The 13,534-nt window shown below is 39.0% G+C and overlaps 1 protein-coding gene across 2 annotated transcripts in view; it reads left to right on the forward strand.

Moving 5' to 3' along the window:
* The window catches only part of prss12 (serine protease 12), a 103,713-nt gene extending 90,775 nt beyond the window's left edge, over positions 1 to 12,938 (forward strand). For both annotated transcript variants that reach the window (XM_078411375.1, XM_078411384.1), the window contains 2 exons: positions 7,462 to 7,742; positions 12,000 to 12,938. In XM_078411375.1, coding sequence (XP_078267501.1) covers positions 7,462 to 7,742; positions 12,000 to 12,307 — 589 coding nt within the window. In that variant the 3' untranslated portion in view covers positions 12,308 to 12,938. The remainder of the gene's footprint in view (positions 1 to 7,461; positions 7,743 to 11,999) is intronic.
* Positions 12,939 to 13,534: the final 596 nt, after the last annotated feature.

The following is a 13,534-nucleotide window of genomic DNA, read 5'->3' on the forward strand; positions in this document are numbered from 1 at the left end:
CTGGCAGGTGGGACTAGTGTAGCTGGGACATGTTTGCCGGTGTAGGCAAATTGTGCCGAAGGGCCTGTTTCCACACTGTATCACTGTATCTCAGAGAAAACCCACGTGGTCACGGGGAGAACATACAAACTCTGCACAGACAGCACCCGTGGTCGGGATTGAACCCGTGTCCCTGGCACTGTAAGCACTGTAAGGTAGCAACTCTACTGCTCTGCAAATGTGCCACTAATGTTCTTGGCATGATCTGTGAGGAAGCACAGACTGGTCGAGCTCATGTTGGGCCTTCAAAGCTTGCAGCTGGTTGTATTGATAGTCCTCACCCTTACACCAGCCATGCCACTGTGACTGTGCTGCTAGAAAAGTATAACAGCTGCTAAAAAGATGAGTTACGGTTGGAAGCAGTCAATCACTCCAGCCTCGGGACATCACGGCAGGAGTTCCTCAGGTCGCGTCAACAGCTGTTTCATCAAAATGTTATTAGTGAGGATTGCTAACAATTGCACAAAGTTCAATTCCATTTGCAACTCCTCAGAAAATGAGGCTGCCCATGCTCATGTGCAGCAAGACCTAGAAAGTAAACGAGCATGGACTAATACATGGGAAATAGTATTCAGGCCATAAAGTCCTGGAAAATCCCCATCTCCAACGGGAGAGTTTAATCAACTTACCTTAATATTTAACACCATTACCATTCCTGAGTCACTCACCACCAACATGAGGATCATCATTAACTGGAAAGTCAATTGTTTAGCTGTATGAATACTGTGGCAACAAGTGGAATTCAGAGGCTGAGTATCCTGCGGTGAGCTACTCACCTCCTGACCCCAAAGACTTTCCATTATCTACAAGTCAAGTGAGTGATTATGATTTCCACCTACCACCAACAGCACTCAAGAAGTTTCATCAATACAATACAATTTGAACCCCAATTTCTATCACCACATGGCTCTGTGTACCAACTAGAGAAGGCACTGCCATTACTCTCCTCAGCCACTCTAACAGCATTCTCCAAAACTGTGGCCTCTGCCAGATCAAAGTCATGAGTTTCAAAAGTATTGGAATGCCACCTCTTACATTTCCCCTCGAAGTCGCACACCAAACTTACTTGGAAATGTTTAATCATTCCTTCACCAAAATCCAGTAACTCCCCACCCAACTGCACTATGAAAGCATCTTCAACAGAAGGCCTGCAGTGTTTTAAGAAACTCACTTACCACCACTTTCTTGATGGGCAATAAATGTTGGCTTTGGCAATAATGCTCAGATCCTAAAAAGAAAAGGACATTCAGAACAGTCACTAAAGGAATGCACAGCTGTTATTTGTTGATGTTTACGTCTGTTTTGACCTGCTTTTAATTTATGTTTAATATGTAGTTAATTGTTTGTGTAGAATGTTGGTTAGGTGTCCCAGAAGGTTCCCACTGTGATTCAGAAACTTCCTTTCAACATCGCAGAGTACAGCAGCTTTAAGTAGCTTTCAAAATGCTTTGCAATTACCTTCATGTTGAGGTAATTAAGCTAGGGCAACCGGTCAAATGCGAGACACAAACCACAACTTCATTAAAAAGCAATAAATGTTTTTTTTATATGGCGATTCACTCATTAATAGTTCTCTGAAATTCTTTGTAGCATTTTTGAACCACTTAACCAGGATCTTAACCAAGATCATGCTTTAAATGTGGGATAAAACATATTTCAAGAATCCATTAATTGTTGAAACCTTTGGGAAAGGTTTACCCAAAATGATCCATTGTATTTCTTTCGTATTTTATACGATTTCTATTCAATTTTATACAATTGTTATACAATTTAGCAATTTGATTCATTAAGTTTTAACTTCTTGCAAAATATTAAATACTCTTGCAGGAACTGCAAGCAAAATTGTAATAATCAACAAGTGAAAAAAGAATAATATTGCCTTTTAATTGTTATTTCTTGATAAAGGATATGGTACTGATAAATCATCTGTCCTAGTTCTGTCTAATTCTGCATAAGACATAAATTGTTCCATGAGTTTGTGGATTTCTGGCTGACTTGGTGCCAGGAAAATCCCATGTTAAAATGTATCTGAGTTATTTGATTATATTGCAGGCAGCATGTGCTTTGTGGATTGTGGGACTTGGGTTGAGGTAGCCGTGATCGTATTCCTTTTTACAAGCCACAATGTAAAACAATCATTACATGCACAGTGCGCATATGGTAGAGCAATGGGGAATTCTTCCTTCAATTTAAGCCCTGGCGAAATATGAACTGCTGTGCAGTAAATAAATCACACCATTGCTTTCCAGTGACTGTCAGTGAAAGGCACTGATCACAAGGTAATTTCTTTCATTCTTATGATTCTCTGCTTCGGCTGTGAGCACAGTGGTTAAAAAATCATCATAACAAGTGAGCAGTCAAATTTATGTTGCAGGCTCATGGAAGAGAAAGCTTTCAAGCAAGGAGCACTGACTTATGAAATAAAATATGCCTTGTTTAATATTTGGTGGGCATTATTTGGTGTCAGTTAGCAAATATCAGTAGTGATCAAATAAGTTGTTTCTCTTCCTTTCCCATGTATTGATATTGGTTTTTGCTTAGCTCTCCACAATCTCTCATTTTCCAAATAAACCTTCCTGAAATATATCAATGGTGTTGCATGAAAAAGTAATAATAATTTGTGTCAATATTTGGAATAAAAATGTTAGCCTGAGTTCAAGAAAGAGAAACTTGTGTTGTGGCTCACACTATCCTTTTGCAAACATTACAAAAACTGTGCTCAGTTTCCTTTCTTCTCTCTTTGGAAATCATTTCAGGGAGCTGATAATTTGCTGAAATCAGGAAGATGTGTGAGAAACTGTATTGGAAAAAAATGGATGATTTTCACTCTTTTGCCTGGTTGACGGTCAGATTTTGCATCCAAAACCAGTACTTGTGATGGCAGTCTGCCCTCTCTCCCTGTTCTCGATGTCAAAGGTTGCTCAAACTGATTGTCGCACATTGTTGCTCAAATTGGATTTAGAGATCCATATATTATAACAGTCTTGGGTTGAAAATGGACCAAAAAGCTATATTCCAGAGGTAAGGTGAGAGTTACCAGTCGTAAGATGTTTCCAAAGACTTACAGGTTTGTAGGTTAATTGACTTGGTATAATTGTATAATTGGTATCATTGTAAATTGTCCCTAGTTTGTGTAGGATAGTGTAAGTGTGCAGGGATCAGTGGTCGGTGTGAACACGGGGGGCTGAAGGGCCCTTTTCCACGCTGTATCACTAAATTAAACTAAACTAAACCAGGTGGGGCTGATCATACTTGATGGGAGAAGTTCGATGATAATTGCAGAATGTTCAATTCCGTTCACTATTCCTCATCAAAGTAAGTTATATCTAATAATATCGACTGGTGAGTTGGTGATTGGCAACATTTATGCCATAAACCTGCCAGGCAAAGACTGCCTCAAACAAAAGAGAGTTTTAACAATTCTCTTTGAAATTTAAAATCATTACCATTGCTGATTTACAAGGATGTTACCAGGACTCGATGGCCTGAGCTACAAGGAATGGTTGAGCAGGCTAGGATTTTATTCCTCGGAGTGCAGGAGGATAAGGGATGATCTTATAAATGTGTATAAGATCATGAGAGGATTAGATAGGGTAAATGCACAGAGCCTTTTACCCAGAGTCAGAGAATCGAGAACCAGAGGTCAAAGGTTTAAGGTGAGGGGAGAAGGATTTAACAGGAAACTAAGGGGCAATGTTTTTACACAAGGGCTGATAGACATATGGAACGAGCTGCCCGAGGAGGTAGTTGCAGCAGGTGCTATCACAATGTTTAAGAAATATTTGGACAGGTACATGGATACGAAAGATTTGGAGGGATATGGGCGAATGGTAGGCACGTGGTCGTAGATAGGGCAAGCTGGTCGGTGTGAGCAAGTTGGCCGAAGGGTCTGTTTCCATGTTGTATGACTATTCCCTTTTTTCTCAATGAAAAAGTGCAAAACCTTATAATTCTTCTTTTCCAGTTGAAATCAAATATAAAAATATTTAAGACCAATTACTTCTTTCGATATTGGAATGGAAATAGTTCTTTGATAACTCTGTGGTCTTGGATTTACTCCAAGTCAATTCATATCTTGGCAGTCTCTTGAAATCATTCAGCAGCTCAGCAAACATGACGGGCTTGGAATCAGAATATTTAGAGAAATGTAGTGGAATTTGTAAGCCATGTTATTTAATGTTCTCTCCTGTTCTCTTATTGTTGTTCAATGTCTGGTTCATCCAGCCTAAGATGTGAATGTTTCCAATGGCAAATTGAAACGTTAAGCAACTATGATCCATGCCTATGCCTAGTTCAAAGAATCAAGATGAATATGTTGAAATAGCTCCCTGATAATTGCTTGAATTTCATGGTCAGTGGCAAAATGACTGCACTTGCAGCTGATCTCAATGAAAGCACACTACAGGGAACCTGTAATCAATATTGCATACATTTCACTGTTTCCAGTGTTATTTGCTCCCAGGCTTCACTTCAAAGAGATCATCAGTTGTGGCAGCACAAAGCTGAATAAGAAGCCTACCACATTACAGGAAATCTCAATGGCAAAAAATCAAGAGAGAAATTGTGTATTTTTAGCCAAAATTTTAATCAGTTTTCAGTGTTAAACAAATATTGCAAATTCCATATTTATGTAAAAATAAAATATAGTATTTTATTAATCACGCTACAATATACTATGACACATAAGAAATCGTAAAAAAATATAATCTATCAACATATTAAAAGACTGGATTTTGAGGTGGAATGCCTTGAGTTCCATGTGGAGCAGTAAACATTTCCCATATAAGTGTTACCAAATCTAGGATTTCTGCATGAACTTGGAATCCTGAACATGCTGGACATTTTTTCCCAACCCTTTTTCAGGTTGTTTCTGATGATGGGCTCTCATGGAGCAAAATTGCAGTAATTCCCCCAAAAGTGGGGTGTTTGCCAACAGAGCATGGGCCAGGTTAGATCAGCATCTCCGTTAACATGCAAGGTATTAGTTAATTTATGTTTGATTGATTCATTGAGTTCAGCTAATGTTTCTAATGTTTCAAAAACAAGTTGTGTTTTATTTTTTTATTTCATTTTTTAATACTTTATAATGTTAGCATAAATAATTTCTGGAAAGTGGGTAGCATCATAAATAGTGAAGAAGTTTATCAACAATTGCAGCAGGATGTTAATCAGTTGGGACAGTGGGCTGAGGAATGGTTAATGAAGTTTAATAAAGATTAGTGCGAGATGTTGCATTTTGACGAATCAAACCAGTGCAGGACCTTCACAGTGATTGGCAGGGCACTAATCAGTGTTGTAGAGCAGAGGGATCCAGGAGTGCAGGTACATAGTTACATGAAAGTGGCATCACAGGTAGATAGGGTGGTCAAGAAGGCTTTCAGCACATTGGGCTTCATCAGACAAGGTATTGAGTATAGAAGTTGAGAGGTCATGTTACAGTTGTACAGGACATAGGTGAGGCCACATTTGGAGTATTGTGTTTAGTTTTGATCACCCTGCCACTGGAAAGATATTGTTACAGGAAAGAGAAGATTTACGAGGATGTTGCCAAGACTCGAGGGCCTGACCTATAGGAAGAGGCTAGGCAGGCTAGGAGTGCACGAGGTTGAGGGGCGATCTTATAGAGGTATATAAGATCATGAAAGGTATTGATAGCATAAATGCACAGTCTTTTACCTAGAGTAGGAGAATCAATAGCCAGAGGATGTAGGTTTAAGGTAAGGGGAAAATTTTTAATAGGAACCTGAGGAGCAATTTTTTAATACAAATAGTGGTGGGTGTATGGGACAATCTGCCGGAGATGGTAGTTCATGCAGGTACTATAACACATTTAAAAGACATTTGGACAGGTACATGGATAGGAGAGGTTTAGAAGGATATGGGCCAAACTCAGGAGGGTGGAACTAGTGGAACTAGATAAGGCATATTGGTCGGCGTGGGCAAATTGGGCCAAACATCCTGTTTTCACACTCTATTACTTTATGATTTGTTTTTAAATATCTTTAAATATTTCTGAATGTCAGAGACATTGAGAAAGAAATTAAATTTTGGCAGATTTAACAGTCAGCTAAGACGGAGGAAAACCTTTAGCTGGCATTCAAATGTTTTCAGCTGTTCTGTGGGTGGGACTTGTTCTGGCATATGGACCACTACAATATAGCAATATTTATGTGCATATTGACTTGTCACCACACAGAAACATGCAATGAGGATCAAACTAGTTCAGGAGCACTGTTATTAATGATGAATCGGCCAAAGGTAGCTTCGGACTAACCACAGAGGTCAGCAGTGAGCAACAAAAGCTCACTGCTTACAGGAAATTCTGGGCAACATTAAAAATAAAGCAATTACAATCCATACATAGCAAAATGTAGAATCAAGGAACTACAGATGCTGGTTTACACAAAAGGACACCAAGTGCTGGAGTAACTCAGCAGGTCAGGCAGCATCTCTGGAGAACAGGTGATATTTTGAGTTGGTATGATTAATGATTAATTATTATGGCTTAGTATGACATTAAATGTTCATTATTTTGTCCAATATTTCATACTTAGATTATTTAACAAATACGATAATTTTCCTTTATTGGGAACACTGCAGAATATTGTAAACTATGGACCAAGGTTGAATCACTGACAATAACTTTGGGATTTTCGTGTTAAACTACACATGTTGCAGAAATACCAAAGTTGCTGTCAGATTCATAGTACGAATGCCAATAAGTTAGTGTCATTGGAATAGAAAACTTCTGGCCAATAATAGTGAAACTTATTAAGTCTTTGCGTGATTTTCATTTGTACAGATTTGTCAAAATGATGCTAATGTTAAAAAAATGTTACGCCCTACATTTTGTTTGATGTTGTAAAAGTCTCATCTGATGCTTAACTATTGAAAGATGAAAAAGCTCTTTCCATTTTCCTCTCAAATTTTCATAATTAATCACCATGGCCTTCAGAGAAACAGAAAGGATAATTTCTGTTGCTTGATATGTAAACAAAATTTTAATTAAATACTTCCTAGAAATATATATCTTTATTATAACTAGTGAATATCAAGCTCTAGATTCAATTGAGCTTTCTTTGCTGCAGTTTGTTTTTCATTTTTATTCTCTTATCTTGATTCAATAATACGCTTCTGTGCAGTTCACTTAACAAACACAACACATTAGTTTTTGTTCCTACTGAAAAAAACCGAGATTATGCCTAGAAATTCATCCTTGGTCAGTGACTCTGAATGCACTCTCTAGCACCAACAGGGTGCTGTACCCTTGTTTCTGAAGTTCAATCCATTGAAATGAACACTTAGCACAGACCAACACGTATTATTCTAGGTCGTTGTACTTCATTAAGCTTGTACAGTTCCCATATTATGTGTTCTATTAAATAAAACTTCCTTCCTAAATGTCTTCCCTCTCTTTGATAGGTATGGCAACAACACAAAAAACTACATTGTGCGCGTTGGTGATTACCACACATTAGTATCTGAAGAATACGAGCAAGTTCTTGAAGTGAAAAACATTATTATCCACAAGGACTATAAACCTGATGCTAACGACTATGACATTGCACTGGTAAAACTTGAAGGTGACCAGGAACGGTGCATCAAACTCAATGCCCATGTCCTTCCAGCATGTTTGCCACACAGAAGAGAACGTAATCAAAGGAAAGGTTCGAACTGCTACATTACTGGATGGGGTGACACAGGTAATAATGAATATTGTGCACTTGTATCCCAAATGCAGAATACATTAGAAGAATAAATTCTCCCAAAATTCTCCCAATAAATTCTCCATAGAATTTATACAATGGAGAATGAAGCGTAACTGCCATTCATTGAAGCTAAATAGTTCTAGATTTTGGTTATTGGTCAAATATGATATCCAAGGTTCAGCAGATCTTTTCCCTCAAGTTTGATAAAATTGAGAATTTATTTATTAAAGTGTTCGGGCAACTATTCATGTATAAAACTAAAATATACTGTAAAAGTAATCTGGAAGTATAAAGAATCATTGCTACCATTCATTAGGAGTTTTGTCAGCCTTCAGAGGAAATGTAGGTGTTCAAATACACCAATGGTAGGTGAACCAACAGGATTATAATGATTTTTCAATTGCTGCTATCTCCACAAAGCCTTTAATAAGATATAGATCTTGCTCCTGATTGTATTACCTGTATTGGGAGAGTTAAACACTTACTGGGGTACAATATTATGTTGCCAATATCACTTTTCTCTTTTTTGCTTTGTGTTTTATATGATAAACTACTATGCCTTTTGTTTGTGACGATATCACTAAGCTCAGTCACAGTCATTGCATCATAGAGTATGGGAACAGTCCTTTCAGCCTATCTGTGGGTATCCATTCATGATAATCCCATCTTCCAGCACTTGGCCCTAAACCTTAAATGCTTAGGCAGATCAAATGCTCATCTAAACATCTCTTCAATGGTGTTCATGACTCTGCTTGCACCACTCTCCCCTGCAATGCATACCAAGTATTCAACGCTCTCTTGGAGAAAGAGTCAGCCTCAAATACCTTCTTAATCTTGTATCCCTTATCCTAAATCTATGTCCTAAATAAAGTTTGTGTTTCAACCTATTGAGTATAAATTAAAACTATTAGAGCTGAAACCTGTGACCATTTCCATGAACTCCCGCTACAACTTGAATTTGAGTCCCTTTTGATAGGCCAGAAGTTGGGCCATACCCAGTAAAACTCTAATGATTGACTGGCGGTTTTTAATTTGGGGGGGAGGCAGGTGCCGATATTCTGTCCATCTCGACTATGACCATTGATAAAGGAGTGAGTGGGAACTCAAAATGTTGGAACTTTTGGCTTTCAGGTTGCCCGCCCTACCTCCATTATTTGGTTCCAAGTTTCACCTTCCTCTCCTATCAGATTTCATCATCTGCAATCTTTTAATGCCTCCACTTATCATGTCCCAGCCTCTGCCACTAATTCCGCCCTTCCCTTCCCTAACTGACTCCATCTTCCTATCAACCTTTCCTCACCTGTTACCACCAATCGTTTGCTTACTCTTGCCTCACCCTCACCCTCACCTCTTTATACCAGCTATCTCCACTCTACTCCTTCAGTCCAGATGGAAAGTCTTGATCCAAAATGTCATCTGTTTAGTTTACCACCACGGATGCTGCTCAATCTGTTGAGTTCCACCAGCAGATTATTTGTGCTCCAGATTGCAACATCTGCAGTCTCTTGTCTTTCTAATTGTCACGAACATCACCTTTAGAACATATTATGGAAATTCATGGTACTTTGAAAGGCAGCCTGAGCTATGTTATGCTAGCTGGGCACAGAAATGTTATGGCCCAGGTACTGCTCCTTGTACACTTCTTGCAGCTCTCAGCCCGTATGCAAAAACAAATCTCCAGCTTCCAAACAATGCAAAATAATAACATAATATCAAGGCAGAGTAACCAATCAGAGTAACATATTATACAACTTCAAAAAGTAAGCTGCACTAGCTATTAAATGAGGGTCCAATTGCCTCTAACCCACTGGTATTGTTTTATTTGATGGTAACATTCAGTGTTACCTCCTTGCATTCATCACTGAAGGTCAACAGATGTCTGATACAAGCAGCCACTTAGCTCAGGGACATCAACATAATAGTAATACTGACAGCGATCTTGAATGCACTGTCTGAAAGGATATTGGAAACAGATTCAAACAAACTTTGAAAAGGAACAGGACAGAAACATAAAAGGCACAGCTATGGGAAAGGGACAAATCTGAACAATGCTATCAAATATCTGGTGAGGTGTTGCATTTTGGGACGTCTAACAAGGGCAGGATCTACACTGAATGGTAGGCCTCTGGGGAGTGTTGTAGAGCAAAGGGATCTAGGAGTACAGGTGCATGGTTCCTTGAAGGTCGAGTCGCAGGTAGATAAGGTGGTCAAAGAGGCTTTTGGCACATTGGCCTTCATCAGTCAGAGTATAGAGTATAGAAGTTGGGAGGTCATGTTGCAGTTGTATAAGACGTTGGTGAGACCGCATTTAGAATATTGTGTTCAGTTCAGGGCACCATGTTATAGGAAAGATATTGTCAAGCTTAAAAGGGTTCAGAGAAGATTTACACGGATGTTGCCAGGACTAGAGGGTGTGAGCTATAGGGAGAAGTTGAGTAGGCTGGGTCTCTATTCCTTGGAGCGCAGGAGGATGAGGGGTGATCTTATAGAGGTGTACAAAATCACGAGAGGAATAGATTGGGTAGATGCACAGAGCCTCTTGCCCAGAGGAGGGAATTGAGGACCAGAGGACATAGGTTTAAGGTGAAGGGGAAAAGATTAAATAGGAATCTGAGGGGTAACTTTTTCACAAAGGGTGGTCGTTGTTTGGAACAAACTGCCAGATGAGCTAGTTGAGGCTGGAACTATCCCAACATTTAAGAAACAGTTAGACAGGTACATGGATAGTACAGGTTTGGAGGGATATGGACCAAGTGCAGGCAAGTGGGACTAGTGTAGCTGGGACATGTTGGCCAGTGTGAGCATGTTGGGCTGAAGGGCCTGTTTCCACACTGTTACAATCTATGATTCTATGACTCTATGAGAAGAATAACTGTTATTGTGCAGTTCATTATGATATATAAAACAAACACTGAAGTGGGCTTATACTCTGAAAATACTATTTAACTGTGGAACTTGTGTTACTTCTAGCTTGCACTTATACATAGCTCTTACTCTGCAAGTAAGAATTTCATTATTCCATTTCAGGACATATGACAATAAAACACTCTTGACTCTTGACTGCAAACTTCATTGAACATTGGGGAGTTATTAAATCTCCAATATGTATTGGCTGATGATTCAATTCCAATTATTTGTAATCAGGTATTAACCCAATAATGAGCTAAACACTGACATCAGACATTTACATGAATTCGATTATCAAATATAGTTCTGGAATAGAACTTGATGAAACATATGGACTCTATTGGCAAATTAGTTTGAGAGGAATCAAAGCAATATAGTTAGGTCTAATCATGATTACCAAAGTCTAAATATATTCTGTACATCAAGAGTCAGTAAGAAATGAATATTCAAGGCATTGCAGGGGTGAAATAAGATTACATTGGTTTGCTTTTGCCAGCTGGACATAGGGAATGATCCCAGTGCTGTATCAGCTAAGCCTTGGCCAAAGACAGCCATGGGACTAGGTTCTCATTTATCTTGATGCCTGCTGCCCATTGCCAGAATGTTCAATGGTGAAACAAATTAAATTTGTGGCTATTGTTTTGCCAGATGGGTCCCCAAAAAGAGCTTCAGATGGGAAGTAATTGGGAGGAATGAAAATTGATCACATTGTGTCTAAGCCATTGCTCTTGCAGTGGAAATAAAAGGATATCTCCTGCTCCTATTTTCAGTTGAGAAGTAATGGGAATTTTTGGTGGCACTCCCAGAGCTTCAGAGTACTGTGTTATTTAAGTGCTGCTGCATTTGACACTTTACAATGTTGCTTATCCAAGAAAGAGTCTCTGCCCTGCTATATTTAGGGCTGCATATTTACCGGTAAGTTTCCTGATACAAACAATATACCCACCTTTCCCTTGTGCAAAGAGCCCAAGACACTTGTTTAGTTTAACCTTCACCAATTGTAAGGCATTCCCTTCATGTCTGGGCCTGAATTGTCTGTGGTTTGTAATATGAGTAAAGTTCCTTATATTGATCATTTTATTATGGAAAATCGTCAATTTCAAAATGAACTACCTTACTCATGACTGTAAAATCTGGTCAGCATGGCTGAGTTGGGCCAAAGAGTCTAATTCTGTGCCGTATAACTTTATTACTCTGTGACAAGTTCTAGGTTTTACATAATCACATTGTATGGAAAGTGTGTTTTGTCATTGCCTACTTGGAGAGTTTTCTGATGATGCATAAAATGCGGGGATGTCAGAAATTTCATGAATGAGCAATTCTTACTTTCTGTCTCTGCTGCAGGGAGAGCTTATTCAAAGACGCTGCAGCAAGCTGCCATTCCATTGCTTCCCAAAAGACGTTGTGAAGGCCGTTACAGGCAGAGGTTCACCAGCAGGATGCTCTGTGCAGGAAACTTACTGGACCACAAACGGGTAGACAGCTGCCAGGGCGACAGTGGTGGGCCACTGATGTGTGAGAAAGCAGGAGGCCGCTGGGTAGTGTTTGGTGTGACTTCCTGGGGACATGGCTGTGGTGTAAAGGAAACCCCAGGTGTCTACACACGAGTCTCTGCTTTTGTGCCTTGGATTGAGCGTATGACTAACCTGTGAGTAGCCAGGATCAGAAGACTGGTGCATGTTGCTAATTGATCAGCATGCATCCCTTATCTTCCATTTCTTTCCCTGTGAAGGAGCTCCACAAATTCACTCTCCAACACCAAGAGCACTTCAAGGAGTCAAGGACCAAAAGAGTAACCTCACTGTGGAGCTTCCATAATGAAAGAGCAACAACAGAACTGGAGAAGTGGTGGTGATTCAGTCAATCGTTTGGAGGACTAAAAACATTCGTCTGGGATTTTAACTTGTTGCAAATATGTTGCACAATATAAAATGCATTGACATTTTGAATTTCCAGCAATTTCAATTTTCTGGCGGGGAACTCATGGTTAAGAATAACAATACTTATTTATTTATACTTTTTCATATTTTGGTTACTCGGTGGTGCCATATTGTGGAGAAAATCTGTACAGCTGCATCACTTTAGTGATGTTAACAGCAGTGCACTAAACAAGCACAGAACCTTGCCATCTTTAAAATCCGGGCTGGAGTTAAATAAATGGGGGAGGTGTAGAACAATGTCACCACTCCATATTCATGTAATGTCAACATCAATTATATCCAAATTAACTGAGAAAATGTGCACTAGCTTGTATAAAAAGGTTTTATTTTCTCTAGTTAGACACAAAATGTTGGAGTAACTCAGCGGGTCAGGCCCATTCCTTCTCTCTGGAGATGCTGCCTGACCCACTGAGTTACTCCAGCATTTTGTGTCTAACTTCGATTTAAATCAGCATCTGCAGTTGTTTTTCCTACACATTTTATTTTCTCTAGTTTAACTAAAAAGTACAAAATGCGAAGGACAAAAGGTTGGGAACCAACATGAACTAAAATGTTCAGTCAAATATTTGCCCTGAAATTTTGTTTATTACTTGAAAAATTGTATGAACTTGTTTTTAAACTGTTTGCCACAATTATATACAAACTACAAATGAAGATGCTTTGTCAACTTTATTGGTTCCTGATGTGCTGCGAGTTTAATGAGACAAAAGCCACACACAAAAGGTCACTATAAATACCTAATGGGCAAATTTTAGTATGAATTGCTAACAGATGTCAGGAATGACAATGTGACAAATTCAAGGTGAAGTTCATCAATCTGTACAAATGGTGAGGCAGTGTAATAATTTTGATCCCAGGCTCAATGGTGAATGGGTATGAAATGGTGCTAGAAAATAGCAATAGAGTCTGTTGGATTATTATTAAAAAGCAAATGCTTTA

The sequence above is a fragment of the Rhinoraja longicauda genome, chromosome 1 (genome assembly GCF_053455715.1).
Source record: "Rhinoraja longicauda isolate Sanriku21f chromosome 1, sRhiLon1.1, whole genome shotgun sequence".
Classification (NCBI taxonomy): Eukaryota; Metazoa; Chordata; class Chondrichthyes; order Rajiformes; family Arhynchobatidae; genus Rhinoraja; species Rhinoraja longicauda.